Source organism: Neophocaena asiaeorientalis, unplaced genomic scaffold (genome assembly GCF_003031525.2).
Source record: "Neophocaena asiaeorientalis asiaeorientalis breed wild unplaced genomic scaffold, Neophocaena_asiaeorientalis_V1.1 scaffold437, whole genome shotgun sequence".
NCBI classification, from domain to species: Eukaryota; Metazoa; Chordata; class Mammalia; order Artiodactyla; family Phocoenidae; genus Neophocaena; species Neophocaena asiaeorientalis.
In genome coordinates this window covers 3,320,859-3,347,767 of record NW_020173375.1, presented here as the reverse complement: position 1 = coordinate 3,347,767, position 26,909 = coordinate 3,320,859, and the positions used below count along the sequence as shown (strand labels likewise).

The window sequence follows — 26,909 nt, the reverse complement described above, 5'->3', positions numbered from 1 at the left end:
TTTCCCCTGCTATCTGAAAGTAGAGCATTCCTATGAAACCTTTTGTAAACAGAAATGCCATAAAGTGAGGCAGCAATTACTTTAGAACACATCTTACTAACACATGCACAATATAAATCGAGATAAATCACAGATGCTCAGAAGCACAGTTCAAAGCCATGGTGGCTTGATGCTGAGATGCTGAGTGTAGTGTCTGGGGAAGGAGCTTGGTGGGGCCACTCTCACTGCCTGGGGTGCAAGATGCCTCTATAATGGCTGCTACAAAACAAACACTTGAATGCTATTTTTGCTTTTCACCTTCTTTTTTGTAAAACCAAAAAGCTTCTTTCGATTTCTCTTGGTTTGTGAAAACAGGTACTAACATAGGTCTTTTGTAAAAGTGAAGTGGCATAAAGCAAACTTTTGAAAAGTGGGGAATACCTGTACTGAATTTTTAGAGTTCTTTATATATTCTGCAAATATATCCTTTACCAGATATATGACTTGCAAATATATCCTCTGAGTGTGACTTGTCTTCTCATTCTCTTAACACTACTTCAAAAAGTACAAGCTTCAAATTTTGATAAAGTCTAATTTGTTCTTTTACAGATCTTGAGTTGGTGTCTTGTCTAAGAAATCTTTGCTTAAGGCAAAGCTCCAAAGATTTTCTTCTATTATTGTCTTCTAGAAGTTTTATAGTTTTAGGTCGTGCACTTAGGTCTGTGACTTATTTTGAGTTAATTTTTGTACATGGAGCAAGGTATAAATTGAAGTTCATTTGTTTTGTAGCTGGATATCCAGTTGCTCCAGGACCATTTGTTTAAAAGAGAATCCTTTCTCCATTGACTTGCCTTTGCACTTTTGTTGCAAATTAGTTGTCCATACATATGTGGGCCAAATTTTACATACTCTATTCTGTTCCACTGATCTACCTATCTACCTTAATCCCAATACCACAACTGTCTTGATTACTGTAATTTGAAATCAGACCCGTAACTTTCTTTTTTCAAAGCTGTTTTGGCTATGGTTCTTTGCCTTTCCATATCAATTTTATCAATCTGTCAACTTCTACAAAAAAAAAAAAAAAAAAAATTAAAAGCCTGCAAATTTATAAAGCAGAAACTAACACACCATTGTAAAGCAATTATACCCCAATAAAGATGTTAAAAAAAAAAAAAAAGCCTGCAAAGATTTTCTTCGGAAATGTGTTGAATCTATAGGTCAACTTGGAGAGAACTAACATCTCAATATTGAGTTTTCTGGCCAACAAACAAGATACACCACTCCACTTACGTAGGACTTTAATTTCTCTCAACAGTGTTTCATAGCGTTTTCATCATATAGGTCTTTCATATTTATTCCTAAGAATTTCATATTTTATGATGCTTTTATGTTTTTAAAAAACTTTAATTTCTGATTTTTATTAGTATGTAGAAATACAACTTACTTTTGTAAATTGATCTTATATCCTGTAATCTTTCTAAACTCATTAGTTCTAGTAGCTATTTTGTATATCACATTGGATTTTCTTCATAGACGATCAAGTTGCCCACAAATAAAGAGTTACTTTTTCCTATGCAATATTTTCTTACCTTTTATTTCCTTTTCTTGCCTTAGTGCACTGGCTAGAACCTTGAGAACAATACTGATGAGAGTGGGTGCCCTTGTCTTGTTACTGTTATTAGGTAAAAAGAATTCAGCCTTTTAGCATTAAGTATGATAACAGCTATAGGGTTTTGTTTTTGTAGATGCCCTTTATCAGACTGCTAGGAATTTTTACTAGAAATGAATTTTGGATTTTTTTCTAATACTTTTTCTGCATCTACTGAGATGATCATATGGTTTTTCTTTTTTAATATGTTAATACAGTAAACTGCACTGCTTGATTTTTCAAATGATTGAAAAAGCTTGTATTCTTGGGATAAAGCCTATGTGGTCATAATATTATTTTTAAATACATTCATGTGTTCTAAACTTCTGTTTAATTTTTGCATCTGTGATCATGAGTGACAATGATCTGTAGATCAGTTTCAAGGTAATGTTGACTTCACAGAATGAGTTAGAAAGTATTCTCTCCTCAACTTTCTGAAATTGTATAGAATTTTTATTATTTCTTCCTTAAAAGTTTGAAGGCATTCGGCAGTGCCCTAGAGTTTAATCTAGACCTAAAATTTTCTTTTGGGACAGGTTTTTAACTAAATATTAAATTTTGGGGGAATTACCTGGCAGTCCAGTGGTTAGGACTCCACACTCTCACTGCTGAGGGCCTGGCTTTAATCCCTGGTTGGGTAACTAAGATCCCACAAGCCACGCAGCAAGGCCAAAAAAACCAAAAATTCAATTTTTATATGGCTATTCAGATTATCTACTCCTTGAGCTCTGAAAATTCTTATCTTCCAAAGAATTTGTTCATTTCATCTGTGTTTAAATTTACTGGGAAAAAGTTCATAATATTCTCTTACTATTAATACCTGTGAGAATCTTTAATGATATCATCTCTCTCATTCGTTATATCGTTAATTTGCAACTTCTTTTTTTCCTGATTAGTCTGGCAAAAGAGTCATCATTAATGATATTCTCAGAGTTAAGCATTGGTTTCACTTGATTTTTGTCTACTGTTTTTCTGTTTCATATTTCACTGACTTCCATCTAATCTTTATTATTTCCTTTCACCTACTTACTTGGGAGTTAAACTGCTCTTCTAGTTTCTTAAGGTGAAAACTAAGGTCACTAATTTGAGACTTTTCTTCTTTTCTAATATTGATGTTTAATAGTATACATGTCGCCCTTGAGCAGCATCCCCCAAATTTTGAAATGTGTCTTTACTTTCATTCAAATCTAAGTACTTTAAAATTTCCCTTTTGGTTACTTCCTTGACACATGGGTTACTTGAATGTGTATTATTTAGTTTCTAAATATTTGAGGATTTTCTAGATTCCTTTTTGTTGCTGTTGTTTTATTTTTATTTTTGAGTGCATTGGGTCTTTGTTGCTGCTCGCGGGCTTTCTCTAGTTGTGGTGAGTGGGGGCTACTCTTCATTGCGGTGCGCGGACTTCTCGCTGTGGTGGCTTCTCTTGTTGCAGAGCACGGGCTTCAGTAGTTGTGGCTCATGGGCTCTAGAGCACAGGCTCAGTAGTTGTGGCACACAGGCTTAGTTGCTCCGTGGCATGTGGGATCTTTCCGGACCAGGGATTGAACCTGTGTCCCCTGCATTGGCAGGCGGATTCTTAACCACTATGCCAGCAGGGAAGTCCTAGATTCCTATTTTTGATTTCTAATTTAATTCCATTGTGTTCACAAAACCCTACTTTGTGTGAATTAAATCCTTTTAAATTTATTGACTTGATCATGATCCAGAATGTGGTCTACCTTAGTAAATATTCCATGTGAACCTGCAGATATGCGTTCTGCTGTTGTTGAATGGTGTGTTCTATAACTGTTAACTAGATCAAGTTGGTTGGTACTGTCATTGAAATCTATATCCTTACTGATTTTGTCTATTTTACCAATTACTACACAAGGCGCATAAAAATATGTTCAATTATCTTTTTAAAGGATTTAAGTAATGAGAAAAAAAAAAACTGTATACATTTACCCATGCAGTTACCATTTCTGGTATTCTCTGTTCCTTCGCCAGACCCATATTTCCATCTGGTTGGTTCCTAAAGGACTTCCTTTAACATTTCTTATAGTGTGCATCTGCTAGTTATGAATTCTTTCAGCTTTTCTATTTCTGGAAAAGTCTTTATTTCCCCTTCAGTTTTTGAAAGATATTTTATCTGGATATAAAATTCTACATACGTTTTTTCTTACAGTAGATGTTAAAGATGTTTAAAGATGTTGCTTCACTGTCTTCTCCCTTGCATGGCTTCCAGTGAGAAATTTTCCTGGTTCTTCTGTATATTAACATTCTTTTTTTTATGGCTGCTTTTAAGATTTTCTCTTTATCGCTAGTTTTGCGCAATTTGATTATAATGTGTAACGCATTAGTTTCTTCGTGCTTATTTTGTTTGGGGTTTGTTGAGCTCTTAGATCTGTGGATTTATAGTTTTAATCAAATTTGGAAACATTTCAGTTATTTCTTCATTATTCTTTTAGTCCCCCACTGCCCCGCATCTCCAATGCATGCTTTTGTGGACCCCGATTACAACTATATTCAGCAACTGAGGTTGTCCCACAGGTCAATGAGAGATCCTTCTTCAAGAATTTTCTGTACCTTCTCTCTCCCATCTCTTGCTTTATTCCCATCTCAGACAAGAGGTATACCTCCTCCTATGCCAAACTATACCTTTACGTGGGCTTCTGAGCCCGTTCACCTATCATCTCTTGGACCTCCCCTCCAATAATCACAAGTCCATCTCTTTCTCCCCATTGCTTCCCTGCCTAAAAGTCACACCAAACAAACCCAGTAAAATAAAACACAACATTAACACAATAAAACCTCTCTTGATCCTGCCAACCCATCAAGCTACAATCCTTCCACTCCTTTTCATAGCTAAACTTCTTCAAAGTGTAATCTATTTATTGTCTCCACTTTCTCACCTCCCACAGAGCCCTTAACAATCATATCCATCTTTAATGATTTACTAAACCTGCCTGTTCAAAAGCCCTCAAAGATTTTCTCATTCTTTCTGACTACTGCAGATATGTTTAGAGACTAGACTCTCCTTGAAACTATTTCCTTCCTTGGTTTCTAAGACACAGCATTCTCTGGATTCTCTTCTTACCTTTCTGTTTTATTCATTGTTCATCTTTCCTTTCTCACTAACTAAAGTAAATATTCCCTACATTTTCTCTTGGCTTTCTTCTCTCTTTATATTCGCCACCTCTGAGATCAACAAACTCTCTTGTTTATTCTATCACACACTTTTACGAAGCTGATGTACAATTTCTAATATCCTGCTTCTATGTCTGTCCAGAATTCCAGACCTACATTCCACCCATCAGTATCCTGAACTTAACATGCCCCATAGCAAATCAATCATGTTTTCCCCTCAAACCAGACAGTCTACCTGTAGTCCTCAATTGTGTTGCATCTTTACAGTGCAAAGATTGCACTTACGTTTTCAGAAACATGGGCCCTGGGCACAAAAGCAGAGTAGGTATCTATGCAATATATCTAATACTTAAGAGGGAGACCTTAGGCCACAAATGTCAATTAATAAATCATTTACTCATAAATAACAACTGTAGTCAAAAGAACACATGGGATCTCTGAATTGAAGTCTGTAAGAGTGAGACAAGGAGAAAAATGAGGATTCAACATGGAAACAGAGGGGAGAAGAGGACAGTGTGAGGCCCTCCAAGATTCTTTTACATAGTCAAGTACACAGCTCTCTAAGGATAAGATTAACACTGCTATGCACACACACACACACACACACACACACAAACACACACACGACTTTAATTCTGTAAATATGGAAAACCTTCTAAAGGAAAATAATTAAGTCAGAGTTCTCCACTGCCTGTTCTGGGAAAAATGACTTGTGCCAGAAAATATAAGGCAGTGTGTGATAGGTGCCATTATTAGGTAGATAAAGAATTCTTTATGGGTGTCATTAAGTAGATACAATTCTCTGGGATCCAAAGATGATCAAATTAAATGGCACAGAAGCACCTGGTGAGTTTGGACTCAGCAGGAATTTCGGATTGGCTTAAATGCAGAATGTAAGGAAACGTACAGTAGAAAATATAAAACTGAAACAAGAAGACAAGGAACAGAAGTTCTGAAAACCAAGGCGAAGGAGTTTGGATTTCTCTTTACCAATTCCTTTAATTAAGAGTTCACTATGAAGATCAAAATATCATGGAGTAACATTCCAAGCAGTGGAAGCTTGAGTTTAATCGACTTTCATTAACTAAACAATTTTCACAAGTTTCCAAAACTAACACTATGCCGTACTCGAGGTACAGGCTCTATTAGTATATACCCCTTTCTGAATATCCAATTTTTGAAGCTATACTATTCTACGAATTTTAATTTTTCAGATACATATTTTCCAGGCCTTTCCAATAACCACAGTGGAAATATGTATCTATAGAATTATGCTACTTTAAAAAAGCTTTACTGGATGCACAGTGGTGGGCCAGGTCTCTGGCACACTGAGTGGAGGCAAGGGCCAGGGGCCAGGATGCAATTAATAAATTCACACAAGTGACCTTTAAAGAGTTCTTTTTAACAATTCTTCAGTGTAAACTATCACCTAAAAATCTTAATAATCCTTTATACTTATCACTGTGGCTAATACTTTTCTATTCCAGCTAAACAAATGTACCCAAGTGTACAATGACTATATAGAAAGTGCATTTTGACTGCATCAGGTATCAAATTTAGTACATGTCTGCTAACTCAACTTCAAAAATCCGCAAACTTTAGGCACAGAGTGTCCTACGTGACCGAAAAGAGACCAAATCTGTCATAGGATCTAATATTGGACGCCTACCAAGCCATCACACATATCTGCTATATATGGTACTTTCCTCCACTGTATCAGATGCTTAGACATTGCTCTATCAGAACACTGGGGCTATTTGAAGGGGATATTAAATACAATGATAAGGACGAGGCAGGAAAGGAAAGGAAGGGTACGTTCACAAGATCTCTTAAGGAAAATATCTATTCTCAAGGAGAGCCAAATACAGAAAATAAATTGAGTGCAACTACTTGATCACAAGACAGGAACTGTTCACTCTGAAAATATATTAACTGTTCCTAAAGTAAATCCATTTATTCCGCATTCCCAGGAAATATTAGGACTATTTCATAAAACTAAACAATATTTTCTTAATGTTAATAAAATTAAACTTTAAATCTTTATTTCCTAAAGTAATGTCTGAATGATTTTTTCACCTCTCCAGCTTTTTTCTAATGTCTTTTAATCAATTCATCTTAACATGAATATTTAAATAGTAAGTCTAAGACTGTTGATGTGTAAAATGTGCAACCATAGTGGAAACAAATTAAATAATGGGACTCTAAGTATTATTCTAAAATTAATAATGAAGAAATGGAATAAAATAGAAAGTTTTCTATTCTTTTAAAAATAATAAGCATTCTCTGAAAACTATAGCTCTCTCTGATACCACAGTAGTTCAGAAGACCACTCTTCATGGGCATATTATGAATGTGAGTTTCTCCTGCACAAGTCTTTTCAGGGTTGTGGCAGTGACTTTCCATGGCACTGGGCAAAAAGGAGCAAGAAGAAGCACTCTGCAGCAAACAGAGTATCTGCATAACTACAGATTTCTCTCCTTCTTCTGGAGATAATCTCTAATGTTCACAAAAGAAATGTCAAGGAACACACTTTCATATTCCATGCACCCTAAAAACTGTTTGAATACCTTAAAGGATCTCCTCATTGCCATAAACCACACTGATAAGACTAACATGGAAGTCATTTCCTTGACTTGTTTTTGTCCCAAGAAAATGCTTTGTAAATACAATGTAATACCATAAAGGCAAGAAAACCACCAAGAAAAAACTCCTAATTGTGTATTCCTGATTGCATTCAGTCTCTTAATAGAAGGTAGCCTCTTACAGAATTATGTTAGCTACTATAACTAGCTAAATAATTCAAAGAAGACATAAATCAAGAAATCTATTTTCAAATAAAGGAAAAGAAAGTCACCAAAAAAGATCTATGGCAGTACCATATCTGATGAAAGCAGAATAAAAACAATATCCAGAAATTCTTAATAATGGCTATGATGATGTCATATCTTAGAATAATATTAGAGATTTATAACTAGTCAAATCTGGTTGTGCATATTTCCTAAGTTCAACAGTTAAAAGCTGATATTAACATTATAACAATCTTGACATAGTAAAATATTGAATCCTTCCAGTAAAAACTGTTAAAACACAACCCAGAAATGCAATGTATTATTTTTAAGACAGAAAACATTAATGTATTTCCAAATAAATCAGGGAGAATTTTTAACTATAAAGGAATGCAAAAATGTTAAGGGTCTTTTAAGGGCAGAGAAAATTTCCCTCCAAGGCAGTAATATCATTTGTTAGATGCTACATTAATAGCTAAAATATGTATTTTACATGTGTAGATATTCTGGGGGGAATGGGGTTACATTACTTATTTTGCATTTGACTCTGAATGAAGTTTACAGCCCGAAAGTACAATATTAAATGTAGCTTTTTACAACCCCAATTTAATCCATAAAGGAAAAGTGGAAGCACAGCATAACGATTATGTATACACAATTCAATACAAATGTTAAAAAGCAATTTAACATGTGTGCTTCAACATAAGAATTCAAAAAATACTCAATTCCACAAAACAGAAAGGCAGGATTTTTACACTAAATAGCCCCATCACAGTCATAGGAAACAGAACAGTATTCCCATTCCTTTCAATCTCAATTATCCAAGGCAAAAGATATTTAGGGGAAAAATACATTTTAAAGAAAATGAATTTATAAGAATCTAAAGAAGAAAAATCTGAACATTTTAGGAGTTGACCATGCTAAACGTAAATCAATGTGGGTATTCTCACCATCACATTCTAAGTACAGCTCAGAAGAACTTGGGTCACACAGACATTTCAAGTAAGTTTATGCCAAGACATGCTAAAAGTGGTGATGATTTTAAACTAATTCTCCTGTTAAGGCAAGTTCTTACACAAAATATGTGAACTGTTGCAAAATTTGTAAAATATCATAATTGTAAGAATAACTAATTCTAAGTATGATTTTGAAATATTTGCTTAACCAAGCCATATATCCTCTATATGGAATTTACCAGCTAATACAGCACAGTGTACCCAGCTGAAGAGATGCAGATCACATTGCTTAGAAAAGTATTATTAACTATAGTCTCATTAGTTGAAGTGTATCATCTAATTTTCACTCTGGAGTTCCTGTGAAATATGCGATCATACGTGTTATAAAAAATAATTCCTAAAAAAATTTCCTATTACTGCTTAAATATACAATGGAATACTTACATAGAAATAAGCAAATACATTAAATTAAGCATGCATATTTTGGGGGCTTCCACTGTGCAAGCTAACTACTACTGGCCATCTTGCACACCCCTCTGAAATATTACTTATCAATTCCTTTTTCTAAGAGAATAATCAAACAGTTCCCAATCTCCTTGAATTTACATGACATCTTTGTATTATAGACTGCCATCTAAGAAACATCTTCTATTTCCTACCCGTTAGACTAGTTTTGGGTTCACCACAACTGCCACCTCATTTCTGTTAAGGCAACTATGCTATATTTCCATGAGTAATAAAACCATAAAATTTTAAAATCAACCATTAAAAAGAATATTAACATCCCAAAGAGATGAGTGAATTAAACTTTTAAATCAAATATGGAATGATATTTTCAAAGAAGATGTGAGGAAAGTTTCTTTTACTTTTCTGCATTCAAATATGTCAGATGCAGGCTTTTCTACTAAAGGGGTGGATTTGAAAACCATGTAGCTCTAATTCAACTGATATTATGCTTTTGAACTATGTTCTAAAACCAAAGTTAAACTCAATTTTTTTCCCCATGAAAACGGCTTTGCTTAATGTAGAAACTGGTAAAGAATCCCACCTACAATTCAGAACTTCTGAATAAAGATTTGGCAACCTGAAAAACAAGCACCTGAGTATAACTGGTCCTTACTGTCATTCAATACAGCAGCTGTTTGCTAGCCTAAATCAAGCTCTGCTTTCCTTTTTTTTAAACATCATTTGAGAAAAATAAAAATCAAAAACAAAAAAAGCAACCCCTCCTTCCCCCAAAAAGAAGTCCAGGTTCTCTTTAGATAACTATGAGAACTATGTAAGTTGCTTGGCGTATTTGTATTGCTTTACTTGGAATTTTAACTTCTTGACATTAATGTTAGAGAAGTTTTATTTTATTATCACAGCTCTGGAAGAACAGACTAGGCCTAGTTTCCCACTGCTACACAAGCTGAACCCTCAGGGCTCTGTGTCTAAGAATCAGGATTTATTCCTCCCACCTCCACCCATTCTCCAAAAGGCCCCATGACTCTGGCTGGGAAAGACTGTGGCAACAAAGTTTCCACCCACTATTAACTTTTGCAGCTGCTCTATGAAACAGAAAACATCCTTCGCATCATCACTCATATCTATTCTGCCCATCTCACAAGTGTCAGATAAGCTTTTTTTTTTCTTTTCAGAGAGTAGTTGATTTTAAATTAAGTTAAAACGAAGTATTTTGAAGATATGCATAACGAAAGACCTTCATTTACAGGAAAAAAGGTTAAAAACTATATATGTAACTTGCTCATTCACATCAAGTGAGCACATTTCATCAAAACACGTGGTATGCAGAAAGGCACAATATATCAAATAGCTAACCTAGCTCCTGAAAAAGAAAGAAAAAATTAAATTAAAAGACTATAGGGCTTCCCTGGTGGCACAGTGGTTGAGAGTCCGCCTGCCGATGCAGGGGACACAGGTTCGTGCCCCAGTCCGGGAGGATCCCACATGCCGCGGAGCGGCTGCACCCGTGGGCCATGGCCGCTGAGCCTGCACGTCCAGAGACTGTTGCTCCACAACGGGAGAGGCCACAACAGTGAGAGGCCCGCGTACCGCAAAAAAAAAAAAAAAAAAAGACTATAATAACAAGAGAGGGTTCCTCCCTTAACAAATCATTTCAAGGATTTTAAATTGGAAGATTCGTTTTTCAATAAGGAAATCTTAGGTAATTTCAATTACTGAGTATAGTGGATTGAATGGTGGCCCCAAACATATGTCCACATTCTAATCCCCGAAACCTATAGATATTACCTTATATGACAAAAGATGTGATTAAGTTAAGGACCTTGAGAGTAGAAACATACCCTGGATTATGAGATAAATCCTAAATGCAATCATATGTATCACTGTAAGAGAGAGGTAGAGGGAGTTTCGAGAGACAGACACATGGAGGATAAGGTGGTATGAACATGGAGCAGAGATGCAGCCACAAGCCAAGGAGTGCCAAGAGCCACCAGAAGCTGGGAGAGGCAAGGATGGTTTCTCCCTTAAGGTCTCTGGAGGGAGCACGGCCCTGCCTACACCCTGATTTCAAACACGCGGCTTCCAGAATTCAACTGTGAGAGAATAAGCCTCTGCTGTTTTACCACCAAGGTTGCTGCAATCTGTTACAGCAGCCACAGGACACTAATATACTGAGGGAAATTGTGTATTAAAAGAGTAGTCCTTAACCCACACAAACTTAGTAAAAGGGAAACCCTATATTATAAATAAAATATATCACTGAGACACAAGATATAATGATATGGTAAGCCCAATTTTTATAGCTGAAACTTTGAAGCAAATTACTCTATAAAATTTTACATGTAACACTAACAGATATTGAGTGATACAGGGGGACCTTATAAGCAGAAGTTTTACCTAATCTCTAAATATTCAGCTATAATAATAAAGTGCATTAAGCAAGAGATAGGGAAATAAATTAATTTTCCAAATCAAACTAAACAGTGGCAGAAATTAAAAACAATTAAAATGCCTACAAAATACACGCAAGTAACTGTGGCTTCTGAAACTATACATCACTAAGTTGAAAGGATCCCACTATATGATCTGCTTGAATAGACAGAACCACCCAGAAACTGACAAAAAGGAAGAGAGTGACATCTGGGGAACTGTAAGTTACACAGGCCATAAAACTTGGAAGAGGTCGTTTGAAAAAAAGAAAACAATAAATCTCTACTATCTGACAGCCACCTGGTCATTCTGAGACTTGAAAAAACCTAACTTCAGGGCTTCCCTGGCGGCGCAGTGGTTGAGAGTCCGCCTGCCTATGCACGGGACACGGGTTCGTGCCCCGGTCCGGGAAGATCCCACATGCTGCAGAGCGGCTGGGCCCGTGACCCATGGCCGCTGAGCCTGCGCATCTGGAGCCTGTGCTCCGCAACGGGAGAGGCCACAACAGTGAGAGGCCCGTGTACTGCAAAAAAAAACAAAAACAAAAACCTAACTTCAATATCATCACCTTTAAAACTGGGATAGTGTCTACCTATCTCATAGTGTTAATAGCCCCTTCACAGGTTATCATGAGGATGAAATGAGATTACACACAGTGATGGGCCATGGTTTGGGTCACAAACTAGCTGACAGAAAACTAACTATACTTGCTTTCTGAATAAAAAACTTCGGGGAACAGTTATCAGATTAAAAAAATTGAAAAACGTTTTAAAAGCATTTGGAGCCTCCTCCATTCCGCTGATATCTGGGGGTCCCAGTACTTACCACATCACTAGCACTGGAGAATTCATTATTAACCAGACTTTCAAGAGCCATCCACCGAACCGGCCTGTTTTCGTTGTCTCCTAGACAATGATAGTCCATAGGGAACAAGTCTCTGGAGAGGGCATTGTCTGTGATCTTAACTTGAAGTGTGTCATCAATGCTGAAAAGTAGATATGAACATCAAATACAATGGAATACTGAAAAAATATGGACCACAATCACTCATAAATACAACACAGTTCCCACTGTGACTCCTGGAGAGAACCCAAATTCAGGGAACACTAAATATCAAATGACAGTGACAAGCTCATGGCACCTACACACAGTTCCTAGCAGCTAGGTCTTTGTGGATGACTTCCCTTCTGGCCAGATAGCTCATTCCACAGGCAATCTGAATAGCCATGTGGACCAGGTCTTGTTGAGAAATTGCCTGTGGTAACAGAAAATGACAATGTCTGCAGTTAGCACAAAAACTTTGATGGTAGTTATTTTATTCCACAATCTTACTCCATCCCAAAATACACCTACACACTAAGTTTTAAAAAGCTACTTCTTGACCAAGAACATGTTCCCATAGCTTCCTATACTTATACCTACTACAGTCCTTATCATTCTGTACCGTAATTTACCATTTACTTCACTCTCATCTGTTAGGTGTATCTCCCCAACATCCAGCATATACAGTAGCAGCTAAATAAACATCTGTTCAATGAATGCTGAATTCTAAGGGTAATATTTCAAATGTTTATTATTCAATAACTTGTTCTTTTCTTTTACAATATTAAGCTTTTATTAGGAGGTTATCCCCCGGGGACCATTTTCAAACTAATGCTTGTTTATAGCTCTCTCTGATGTGCTCCTCTAGAGCTAATGTGCCAGGACTGTAGGTTGAGGAATGAAATTCTTCTCCAGGTGATGCTGGTGGGCTATGGCTGCCAACCACTTGCTGGAAACCCTGGCTACCAAATTATCACCGACAATCTACACCTCCAGCTACCACCAGCTTTTTTTTTTTTGTACAACATGGACCAAATGGCTCTGTAAGGTCTATTTCCATTCCTAGAAGGGAGAACTAGTACAAGTACCTTCAAAGAGTTATGAGGAAAATGACTGAGATGGTGTCACAGAGGGTTTGAGGTGATTATGAATAATACACAATGGTTATACACGGAAAACCTTCAGCATCAGCAGAGTGTAAGCCTCAAGACAGGAATCACAAACCATCTCTCTCTAAATCAACAGGTTAGCAATATCTTCTGGTTCAACCTTGAGTTTCTTTTTACAGACTTCTAAACAGTTTATATATAGGAATGTTAACATCTACCTTCAAAGATATTAGAAGCTACTGGTAAATAATTGGTATGTGGGCAAATATTTCTCACCTGTGGATTATTGGCCTCTACTAATTTGCACTGCCGTAAAAACAATTTAAGATTCCCCCAATTCATGTAAGGCAATATCACCATAGGCTTTTCTCCTTCTTCTATACAGACATGGGTAATAGGAAGAAGATTTCTATAAAATAATAAAAAATCAGGAGAAACACAAGTGAAATCTGAAACTTCAGGGGGTTATTTTTAACAAAAAGTAATAAAATAAAGATAACCTAAAACAAAACAAGAAAATCTCAAACTTACTTAAAAACATATAACCATTAAAAACGTAAAATTATAAATGCTCTTTTAGACTGGACTTTAATGTTTTCCACATACCCACTTTCTTGATAGGGAAAAATTATAAACTCAGAAATTGTTTCCTGTGGACTAGATTCTCTTAAGACACACTCTAGCCACACTAAATCTCTACTCTAAAGGGTAATCAAAGGGACCTAAATAATGAGTTGATCATGAGCATATGATAACAGCCCATTTGGTTCAATATCACACTTAAAAAAGAAAAAAAAAGGGCCCCAACGCAAGTCTGCAGAAAAGAATATGATAATCAAGAGCATGAAACTGTCACAAAAAGCCAAGAAGTTCTTAGCAGGTCACATGGGATTTCTAAATCCTAAATTTACCATTTACGGTCTGTGTGACCATCTCTCTTGGCCTTAGTTTCCATACCTCTAACATGGGGATCCCACCAGCCATACAATGTTGCTGTGATATACAAATAAGGCCAAGCATGCAGTAAAAAAAAAATCTTGTTCCTTTTAAATTCTCCATGGCACACATACTTTCATCCTATTGCCTAATGACACCTCTTCCATCGGTACCTGGAAATAACTGTTAATTTTTCCCAAGGCTATGTAACTTTTTACATAATTACCTCATTTCCCCCACTAAGCTGAAAATTCCTAGATGGCAAAAACTAAAGTGAACTCCTTTTTTACACCCAATGCTTTGTATTCTGTGCCACAGAAATAAGCATTTAATAAATATTTGGTAAGTAACACCAAACAACAAGCTGAAAAACATTCCTCCTCCTTAACTTGGAAAATTCTGCCTCTAAGGATATTAATAAGGAAATATTATTAAACATATGAAAGCTATATGAACAAGGATAGTTAATGCAGTATTAATAGTAAAAGCTGCAAACAACAAGACTGTCCAAAAGTAAGGAAGTACAGCCAAATAATAGGATAGTATATAACAATTAAATAGTCACAAAGGGATGTTACAAGAATATGAGTAAAAACTTACTTATAGGAAAGCAAGATACAAAATTCACATATGCTTGCAGGATAATTACAAGGAAGGGGGCAAATACAACTCTGCACAGAAGTATGCCAAGAGTTGTTGTTTTTGAGTTGCGAGACTTTAGATCATTTCTACTTTGCTTTTCTGTATTTCCTAAATTGTCTCAATTGAGTATGTATCTCTTTTAAAACCACAGTCACACGATTCTGGCCTAACAGTGCAGAAGTGAAAGCTGTGGGGCCCCCCTCCTGCTGTGCAGGAGTTACTAACAGGGAAAGCACTGACTCTGAGGAGCTGGGAAAATGAGGACTCAGAGATCAGTAAACCTGTATGCGGCAACTTCTCTGTAAGGCTTCTGCTTGCCTTACAGCCCAAGAGTGGCAGTGATGATTAGTCCCACTTTACAGGCGAGGGAATCCATGAAGGTGGTAAGGGGTGAGGTAATTTGCCAAGGACAAACAGCCAGCACATAGTGGAAAAAATTCAAATCTTCATCTGATTATAAAAACCTTGTGTTTTCCACTGGATCACTGGACATTCCCTCCCAGGGGAGCAAGACAGAGCCTCTTTTCACACCAAGACCCACACATACTAAAATGATTACAGCAGGAGGATGGAGGGAGGGGGAACTGGAGGAAGGCAGTCAAAGGTACAAAATTCCAATTATAAATAAGTACTAGGGATGTACTGTACAACCTGACGACTATAGCTAACACTGCTGTGTGATATACAGGACAGTGGGTAGGAGAGTAAATAAATCCTAAGAGCTCTCATCACAAGGAGAAAATTTTCTTTCTTCTTTCTTTCCCTTTTATTGTATCTATATGAGAACATGGACGTTAGCTGAACCTACTATGGTAATCATTTCACAATATATGTAAATCAAACCATCATGCTGTATGTTTTAAACTTATACAGTGAGGTATATCAATTATTTCTCAATAAAAGTGGGAAAAAATGACTACAGCAGGTGTGCACTCAGGTTTAACTGAACCTACCATGATTTCAGGAGTGATATGAAGAGCTGCCCAATCTCTTTAACCCTCCCAAAATTATTTCTCTGCACCTTTCCTCATGACTGAAATTCACTGAGCAAAGTTAAAGGAATCTGACCCAAACACAGGAAGTTTGCTGGATGAGATCAAATCACTTATTCTATCACCAGAGGATTAAAAGCCCTCCGGGAGAAGTAACAAGCTGCATGAAAATGTTTCAAGGAATAAATGGCTGCTCTTCATTCTGCCCAGTTTATAAAGGAAAGGAAGATAAAGAGGAAGATATGGGATCCATAAGAAGAGTGGATGAGGCAGAAGCAGGTGCTATAGAGGAAAGGCAGGTTTTGCAGGGACTTGAGGCAAGAACAGGTCCAGTTCTCAGTCTTGCCAAGCGTGCCTGCAGAGTGAGAGCCATGAGGCATTCAGCAAAGTGCCCATCATCAGGCACCCTTGGGCCAGTGGAGAGTCAAACTACAAGCAGAAATAGCTTGAGTACTTTTTATAAAGCATGTCTGATGGAATTTAAAAAGATCAACAGCTATCTTTTATTTATACAGCTATTTTAACTTATAATAAAAATTATTCTCAAAAATTCCAGTGGAAAAAGGAATGAAAAGAAAGAATTTCAAGATGCTTTAAAATATTTCAACACTTTAAAACTCTTAATCATGGAATGTTAAAACATGAAGTAAACATGATGAATTACATACCAAAACTAGTTTTTTAAAAAAGGTAAAATCAGAAACTAGATGTCATTTCTTGCTGAGTGTATTGAGTTTGCTTGATAAATTCTATAATATGATCACTGAAGATCATTATTTCTTTTTTAATTTTTTTTGAGGTACGCGCGCCTCTCACTGTTGTGGCCTCTCCCGTTGCGGAGCACAGGCTCCGGACGCTCAGGCTCAACGGCCATGGGTCACAGGACCAGCCGCTCCGCGGCATGTGGGATCTTTCCGGACCGGGGCACAAATCCGTGTCCCCTGCATCAGCAGGCGGACTCCCAACCCCTGCGCCACCAGGTAAGCCCATTATTTCATTTTTAACCCTCATGTCTAGCAGTGTTCCAAGTGCAAAATGGGCACTTAATGAATGAGAACGTATGCATACACAGAGCCATGAACAGTCTAGACATCAGGGGTCAAAAGAAATGTGTCATAGGCCCTAGTCCCCTTAAAAATGAAATAAATTGCTACAGTGAGTAGAAAGAACCATATACTTTCTACATATTGACAATGTGTTTTGCTCATTAAAAACCAGGAGTCCTGGTATCACTTTATGATGAGGAAGAACAATTAACCAGGATCAAACCATAACTTGCCTTTAGAAGACATTCCCTAATCACTGAACGTACAGTAACAACCCTAATTCAGTATAAGTCATCCCATTCCACCACCTAAGTGTATCCTGGGGCTACTAATTCATCCTAGTTGGATGCTGGAAAATCCTATAGCTTAAAGCTGCCTGAGAAAATGCTGCAAATGCTTGCTCTGAACATTTTTCAGCCAAAGCACCTTTGGGCTACTGTGGATATAAAACTGCTTCTTGAGAAAATCCTGGCTTTGTCTATATCCCTGCCACCCACTTCTGTGCTGATGTGGTACAGACCTTTCATCAAGGTAAGAATACTAGCTAAGTACCTAAGTACTAGGTTAACATTACATACTAGTATTAAACACTCTGGTTCTTCCCGCTAGGGTCAGCATAATAAATCAAGTACTCCGAACACTGTCAAAAAGGACATTCCCAACTGATCATTACCCAGTTCTTGCTTTGTTACTCAGAGGAAACAAATGTGTGTGGTTTTTTTTTTTTTTTAAAAATATAGTCTAAAGGGTCAGTTATCTATCCATTCCTCTGCAAATGACTTCTATTCTTGGAATGAATCAGTGAATCAGGTCAATGGAAGGTAACATTCTTAAATCACATGACTTTCACCCTTCAAAAGGACATCTTTAGTCCCTCATTACTGTGTGGTCAATTTTTTTCAGAGGTCTCTGGCTTTTTTATTTTCAATGAAACTAAAAAGTACATCTGTTCATTATTTTAATCAATGTCCCAAGTATATGATAAAGCTAATAACATCTGTCCCAGAATGTGAAACCAGAAAAAGTTTTCTCCCTAAGAAACACGTACATTTCCTTCCATTCTAATACTGAGATGTATCAAACTTTGTTTCCTTCAGCCTTGCTTGCCCAGAAGCTAAGAGTTGTTTTATGTTCAATCACAGTAAAAATAATTGTCTCCTTAATGTTGGCTTATTTGTCTTCTTTTCCACCATCACAATGCCAAAAAACTCAATTTCATTTTCATTACCATTTTATTGATCTTACTATAGCTGCCTTCTTTTTAGGTTCTCAAATTCTTTTGACTATGAACCAAAGTATAAATAAAATTCAAAAATAAAACTCTGCATAGTCATCTTATTTTTTGGCAGAACTCAAGTAACTGCTCAAAGTACACAGAAATTACAATGCATAATGTCTTTTGCACACATCACTTTCTATCTTTTTTTTCCAGAAGTCCATAAATATCTTCCAACAATGATGGTCACCATTCCATTTTTTAAACATATGTGATCAAATTTTCAGTAGGCACACAAATTAAGCTGACTCTGTATAGTGCTTTAAAACAACAACAACAAAAACCTTGCCCAAATATTAATACTGCACATTGTGATACTATAATTACGCCCTTTTTGGCTCAGAAGATAGAATCTCTTATTATAGCTCTGTGAAAAGGACTGATATAAGGCTTTTTAAAAAAGTTCTTCATATACAGAACTGTAAGTAATTTTTAAAAATCATACTGCAAACTAATGATAAGAGACTGGTTAAATAAAATGTGGTGCATCCATTCAATGAACTACTATGCAGTCTTTTTAAATGTGGATGTGAATTTATAGTTACTTACATGAAAAGTTAGATACATTGTTTTGCCATATATCAAGAAGTGTGTTAACCTTGTTAAAGATAATGGTATTGTGATTATATAGAAAAATGTCCTCAACTTTTTGGAAAATGCATGCTGGAAATGCATTGAAAGTGCTAAGATATCCAATTTAGTTTAAAATATTTCCACACTTGCAAATATCTATCTATATCTACCTAAATAGATGATAGATACATAAACAATGCACAGCAAAAATGGCAAATGTTAACCACCAATGTATTCAGGAGGTGGGCTTACTGGTGTTTATTATTCTTTTCTTTGGTACTCTACATGTTCAACATTTCATAACAAATATTTCTTAGCATATGTATATCATTATCCTACTTTTTAAAGGGAAAGATGCACATAAATATAAACTCTTTCCTGAAAGCTCAGCTATAATTATCCAGATGTGGGCTTACATACTCTTCTTTATATTTTACTGTGTTTTAAAATTTTGTGCAATGAGCATGCATTTCACTTTTATATTCAGGAAAAAAACAAATTAAGCTATTCCAGAAATGCTTTCTATTAACAGCACATTACAACATTCTTAAAAATGTAGCATACAATGCTACCATGCTTAACACAATGCTGGGTGGTTTCTCCTCTCACCTGTGATGAAGACCTCGTAGCTTACAACTTTCAGTGAGCATCATTGTCACCTGAATTTCAGAAGCTTGATCTACATAAAGAAAAAGACACTGTCATATATAGTATGATAATATTATACATATGACATCAATATTTTCTGGTATTAGTAAGTAACTATCTCAAACTGTATGGTAAATTTCATCAAAAGTTACAGGCAAATCTAAAAATTCTATTGTAGTAGATAGTCTCATTGACAAGGTCAACATTTACAGATGCCATTAAGGATAAGTTTGACTACATAAAAATCAGAAACTAAGTAAGGTTCCAGAAACAAAGCAGACAAAGTAATAACACTGGAAAAATATCTGTAACACATAAGGCATATAAAGGGCTGATTTCGTCTTTTCCCCCCTTCTTTAAAGAACTCATATGATAAGAAAAAAATCTGAAAAAGAGGCAAAGGATATTAACATATAGTTTACTAAAAAAACAACACAAATGACCAGGAAAATTAAAAAAACGACTTTCTGCTTCATTCCTCAGTAAAGAAATGCAAATTAAACGAGGAGATGCCATTTTCCTCATCAGATTGGAAGAGACAAAAAAGTCAGCTACCTGTCAGTTTGGGCAAGAGTGTGAGGAAACAGGCTCATCCACAGTATCTTGGGTAGGTGGGGGAAACAACATCTAACAAAATTTTTAATACCTTTTACCATCATCAATCCCACTGCTAAGAGTCTACTCATAAAAGCTCACCTATATATAACATAACAAGAATACTGTTCAATTATAACAACAAAACAACTCAAAACAACCAAAGACCAAAGTGCCCATCACAGAGAACTAGTTAAATTAGCACGTAAGAATAATATGCAGCTACCTTAAGAAAAAAAAGTCAGATTTACATGTACTGACAGAGGAAAATCTGCAAGACATATTAAATTTTAAAAGCAAGATGAAAAACTGTGTTTGTGTGATCAGTTATATTTCAAAATCAAATTTATTTGGAAAATTAGATATATTTGGCTGTGTTTTTCTTCTTACTCACACAGGGAATCATAAGAAATTGTTTACGGTGGTTACTTTTAGAGATGCGAGAATTTACATTTTGCACCTTTCTGTCCTGTTTAAACTTTCTAACCTTACAAACACAGAATTAGAAAAAAATGACCACAGGAGTTCTGACTGGAGATTGTGGTGCATTTTATTGTTTTCTTCTTCTTACCTCTATGTAGTTAAACAAACAAAAAGAACTACTATTATATTGGTAGAAAAAGATTCAATTTTCATATAATAGCCCAAATTAGCATGATTATTCCATTTTATTTTTAGCTTCTGAACTCATGGTTTTTGGTCCAGGTAACAAACAGAACTAAAATTGGCTTTTAGTTCAATGTTTTTGAAATAAAACATGATAATGCAATTTACCAATATCTTTAGTCTGCACCTTCAAAAGAATCTGAAGCCATTAAATATTTGCACAAATCTACAAGGGTGCCTTCTCTTATAGGGACCACTATTTTAATAAGTATAGAAGATTTTCTCCCCTGTCTGAAAAGAACATTTCCATTAAGTGAATAGTATATTTTCATTATAAAATTGAATATGAGTTTTAATTTTTTAAAATGGTTTTTAAATATCAAAAACAAAATTAACAGTATACCCTTAAAAATACTTTCAAAGAAGCCAATAATAGATTTGTATGTCAACAATTTAAAAAATCGTAATAATAATTTATAGATCTTCTGATCAATGCAGTACGAGGCAGAAGAAGATAGAAAGATGGGCAAAGCCAAGATCCACCTCCCAGCCCTACCTAGTAAAATGCTAAACCAACAGGAAAATCCAGACCTCTAAACTCAGGCACCATGATTATACACTCATTCCTTAAAAGTGGAGCTGTCAAAGCTGAGAAATAGTAAATTTCATTTACTTCCAAGACTAACCCGTGGAATCACTCCCTCTCTCATTACGTGACATTAGTGTTCCCTTTCCAGACAGCTTCACTTAGTTAAAACTTTTGTAGGAATACAAAATGGGTAGACAAAAAGCCAAGGACTTGGAATACTTGCTACTTCTTTGAAAAAGCACTTTACCTCAATGTCTGCTGAAATAAACTCTAGTTGTTTAAAAACTGCTTAAAATTTAGGAACATTTAGTAAATGGCAGAATATGCCTTTTTACTCTTTCTGTAATCTAAATAAGTGTTAATAAAATTATGGCCAGAACTATTTGGGGACTGGAAGGATCTTTTTTTTTTTTTTTTGCGGTACACAGGCCTCTCACTGCTGTGGCCTCTCCCGTTGCAGAGCACAGGCTCCGGACGCGCAGGCTCAGCAGCCATGGCTCACGGGCCCAGCTGCTCCACGGCACGTGGGATCTTCCCGGACTGGGGCACGAACCCGCGTCCCCTGCATCGGCAGGCGGACTCTCAACCACTGCGCCACCAGGGAAGCCCTGGAAGGATCTTTTTAGAACTGAAAACTAGTAATAGTTGGAGGTCTGTACCCATTTGGTAAGAGTTTACCTTCTTGTCAACTGGTGCAGAGATCCAAGTAAAATGAAAGGTAATTTCAGGATGTGTCATTTTTTGCATAATTTTTTAAGTTTTTAACTTTGATAAGCATGTTCTATTAAGCCAGGGACACTAGAGCTGGATAATGAGCTAAGGAAACTTTGGAGAAAAAATAATTTTATACATTTAGTAAGAAAAAATCATTTTCCTGGATACCTTACCCAGTCTGGTCCTGGTCTTATAATTTTAAATACTGAAAGGTCTATCTTCAAGATGTATATATTTGAAAAGAATACTATACAATAATTTACATTCTAAAAGTTACAAGAACAAAATGATTTTTACAAAACCCTACTTATTTCTAATTTGTAAAAAATTAGAAGCTATAAAAAAAAGAAGAACTTAATACGAATAACCTCAAATTAATTCATTTATTTCATGGAATTCAATTTCACAATATTCACTGTGTGAAATTCAGATTCCTAATTTCAATCTCTGGAAATTTATATTGGGATATCCATTAAGTCTCTGTGAAAAATGATAACTTTTAAGAAGCCAAACTCCAATTTCCTGCTTATGCCTAAAGGCAAAGGTAGGGACTTCCCTAGTGGTGCAGTGGTTAAGACTCCATGCTCCCAATGCAGGGGGCCCGGGTTCGATTCCCATCAGGGAACTAGATCCCACATGCATGCCACAACTAAGAGTTCACATGCTGTAACTAAGAGTTCGCATGCCGCAACTGAGGAGTTGGCGAGCTGCAACTAAGGAGCAGGTGAGCCGCAACTAAGGAGCCCATCTGCTGCAACTAAGACCTGGTGCAACCAAATAAATAAATAAAATAAATATAAAAATAAATAAGTTAAAAAATAAAGGTAAAGTAACTGATCTTTTAAAAAATTATTTTTGCATTTTTAGCTGTACTTCTAATTGTATAGCATGTAACAAAGCATACGTATTTGTGAAAGAACTTTGTCAACTCTACGTAGCTTCAATTAAAAAATAACATTCCAAAAGAATAAATCGCAGAGACACTCAATCATGTGGAGTTATCTAACAATTTTAAAGCAAATACCGTGGTCAGTACACTTCCTCTGTGTTTCCCACGCAAATCATGACCACATCTTGGCTAAGGACTCACTATGCTTTCTCTTGTTTCCGTCTTGCTCAGAGAGAACATTATAATTACAGTGGTAAGACAGAGAAACAAGCAAGTGACTACAATTCAAAGGTACACGGAAAGAGAAATCTTATCTTGTGAAACAGCCCCAGTATCTGCATTGTGTTTTCTTATCACTATTATTTCCTTTCCCCCCATTTCCAATCCTAAATCAACCCAATTCTATACAGAAACCTCTTTTGTTAATTCAACATTCCTTCAGAACAAATTAATAATATCCCAGTTCTAAATTATCCATAGAATATTTACAAACCCCAGAAGAAATATTAGAATTAAGGGGGAATGTTTCCTTTAAAAAATGGAGAAACTGTAACAAAAGGCAGACATTATTAAACTTAGGGCTCAAATTTTACATCTACAAAGAGTAATATGTAAAGTATCCTTCAAAACTAGTCAGAAAACCTAGTGGGACCAAACCTAAAATTCAATCTTTAGAAGTGTTTTGGGGTTAGGAGAAGTGAATGAATAAATTCATTTTATTAACTGTTAACTTACTTAACAGTAAGTTAAACCATCTGTTTAGAAAGAAGAAAGTGTTTGTAGCATCCTTAAACAAGCAATTTTGCTAAATTAAAAGAAAATTCCAAAGTTTTTTTGTTAGATTAGTACAACCCAACTTTTTAGAAACAATAAACACAAACCTTTCATGCTTCCTAAGAATTCCTTTAACTAAATTTAGAAACATAAGTTCTTATAAATTAACTTTGTGAACTTCACAAAATTGTCACCTCCTACTCATAAAACTGAATTTAATTTTGCCCTCAATTTCTGCATTTGGAATGCTAAATTTGTTTTTCCAAAATTAATAACTAGTTATTTCAACTTACATCAGACACTGTCAGACATTAAGCACTCTTTAAATTACATTTTCTCTCTTAAAATGAGCAAATAGACTTACCTAAGAATTATTGAAGCTTTTACAAAGCTTAAATATACTAATCAATTATAAATCATTAAAATTCTAATATTATAAAAGGACTTGTTAATTTACCAGTATTAGGCAATAAGCCATATAAAAACATATTCTAGTATATGTTGATAGGGAATCTCTAACTGAAAATTTTATATAAATCAGTAAGTGAAATCAGTAAGTGAAAAATTAAGCATCACATTTCTCCAAAAGGAGAATATGTGAAAATAGGTATTCTGTTCATGAAAATATAAACTATCACTACCTTTTAGAAAACAATCTGGCAACAACTATCAATATTTTAAATGTAAACACCTCGTGGGGCAGCAATTCCAACTACAGCTATACCCGCAAAACTCTACCAAGAAATAATACACACACACACACACACACACACACACACACACACACACACACAGAGCAAAAAAAAAGGGAGGAGAGGGAGTGAGAGAAAGGCAAATAGCACCTATTCACATAAGGTTCAGTGAGTCTGGGGGTCATTTTTTTTCTTTATAAGTCCTCAGTATTGGGGGTGGAGGGGTGCTGAGATGGAAGGAAAACTACTATCAATGTTTTTTAAGAAGGAAAAACCAAAGAATTTTAACATAGGAAAAACATAATATTAGATATAGCAAAAATGAAGTCAAGTGGATGCAGTTTCATTAGAAGCCTGAGTAATATCTAGTAAATATATAATGTCTTAATTTATTAGCTTCTATGTTCTATACCTTAACGAAAACAACACAAATCTCCTAAAAGGTTAGACTGTATGAGCTAAATTAACATGGACTGATTAATGATTAAGGTCTGGCATGCACTGAAAATCTGAAACAATTTTGCTGACATAAGCCACCTTAGACAGAAAAGCAGCATGGAAACAGAATGGGAAATAAAATCCTACCTTTAACTGTTTTTACAAATGCTTGTTTTTCCTTATTTGGATCTTTTTCATCTACTAAAATCCCATGGAAAATACGCCCAAAAGTACCTAAAAGGAAAAATAATAATTATTGAGATCATATGATAACGTTCATAAAACTATAAGTACAAAACTTTCTGGCACAATACAACTTAAACATAACAAGGGAAAATGTGATCAACATTACTCCAGCCCTAGCATAAAAAGACTCAAATCTTTGTTTTTTAATGACTGTTAAAGGCTCTTTTTAACTACAAAATATCTTAACTTGCCTTTTGAAATACCAAATTTAAACTATATATGAGAATTCATTCTGAAATATCCTAAATAAACTAATGATATAGACAGGAGCACTGGAGCTCAGTAATGGGGTATCCGTAGAGACATTTATGAGTTTCTAGGCTTAGCCTCAGAGCAACGACAAGGAGAAAAATGGACTCTCCTCATACATTCAAAAACACCAAAAAAATGTGCTTCCATTAATTACTATTTGCCACTGGAGACAGTTCAAGCCCCTCCCTTGGCTGTGACTGACCTACAAGCATCTCAACCAAGCAGAAGAATTCAGAATGACTCACATGCATCCAAAACATTCCAAACTGAGTTATGGAAGGGGGGAAAGTAATTCTCTATTTAACAACTTGAAGAGCTCAATAAAGTATTTTATTATTAATTTCTGTCTTCTTCTTTCAGCATTCTCCCCAGTCAACACCTTGAAACTCAAAAAAGAAAGCAAGGACCAGCAAGAGGGGGAAGGGCAGGGTCCTATCTCTCAAACACCTATCATATGTTAGTTCATTCAATGAACATCAGTTCATCTAATCTTCATAACTGTCTAAGAGTAGACAACGGAGTCCAAATTTAGAGAAGAGGAAACTGGACATGGAAAACAGGAAATGATTTCCCCAAGGTCACATAGGTAATAAATTGTGGGACTGGGATTGGAAGTTGGGCACAACTCCAATCCCCATGCATGCGCCTTCTGCTAGAACCCATACACTTTCCATCACAGACAGAATTACTTAGAATGCTTCAGAGGCCTGCTAGGTAGTGATCACCTTCAGACAAGAACTAAACAGAAAATAAAGGTGACAAACACTAATAATCATGCCTTAATATACTTGAAAATCAACAATTGCACCAAAGCTGTCCATATTAAGGCAAATTGAAAATCTAAAGAAAGGGAAAATAAAAATCAGTGTTATAGAGGAAACAAATTGTGCACTGCTTTCTGTCCTTAAACTCAAAATGAGATGAAATTCTTAAATTCTGAAACAAAAAAATTTTTATACTAACATTTCTTCCTTGAAAACCTGATTTTAATAGATACCTTCTTGGAGTACATCTTTTAGAGTTATCCTCTCCCTGGATATTGCGATATCCTTCACCTTAGCTTTGGCCTCCAAAAGAGTGACACTTCTCAGGTCATTCTTCTCTATCCGCAAGGTAGGATAACCTGAGGAGCCAACAAAGCCAAACCAAGAAATATAAATACCCTTATTATGGCATCAGGGTCAACTAGTTCAGTTAGAACCTCAGGACTCAAGTCACAGGAATGAATGAATGTAAGAATCATAAATGGAAAAAGGCACACACACGAACAGGGAGAATTACTTATGAAGGCCATACTAAATTTTAAAGAAACACTTTCCCACCTATCCCAAAATCTTAAAATGCAGAATTAAAACAAGAAACACTAAAAATAATATTATATTACCACCACTTCAACTGCTTTTCAGCCAAATGAAACAAGCTTTGATTCATGGAATTTAATGTAATCCCTCATATGGACTGCTTTTCTCTCCAAAGATTTTCTAATACAGTCTCCTAACAAAAAAAAAACCTTTTCAAATGAAGACATGTTTGTAAAAATATCTTTTCTAAAAAAACATATAATTGATTTAATCATTCTGGCATCCATACAGCCTAGTCATACCATTGTGAGATTCATATATGTTTTTCGGTTCCCTAATTCCCATTCATTCTTAATATGATGACGGCAAAACAAAAT

General features: G+C 35.6%; 1 protein-coding gene across 1 annotated transcript in view; it reads right to left on the bottom strand.

The window, feature by feature from the left end:
• RYK (receptor like tyrosine kinase) overlaps nt 1-26,909 on the bottom strand; it is a 101,150-nt gene that overhangs the window by 9,104 nt on the left and 65,137 nt on the right. Inside the window, exons 9-14 of the mRNA XM_024746222.1 lie at nt 26,229-26,354; nt 24,881-24,967; nt 19,399-19,468; nt 13,601-13,733; nt 12,539-12,648; nt 12,219-12,378 (exon numbers count right to left, since the gene is read on the bottom strand). Of these exons, the coding sequence (XP_024601990.1) occupies nt 12,219-12,378; nt 12,539-12,648; nt 13,601-13,733; nt 19,399-19,468; nt 24,881-24,967; nt 26,229-26,354 (686 nt within the window). The remainder of the gene's footprint in view (nt 1-12,218; nt 12,379-12,538; nt 12,649-13,600; nt 13,734-19,398; nt 19,469-24,880; nt 24,968-26,228; nt 26,355-26,909) is intronic.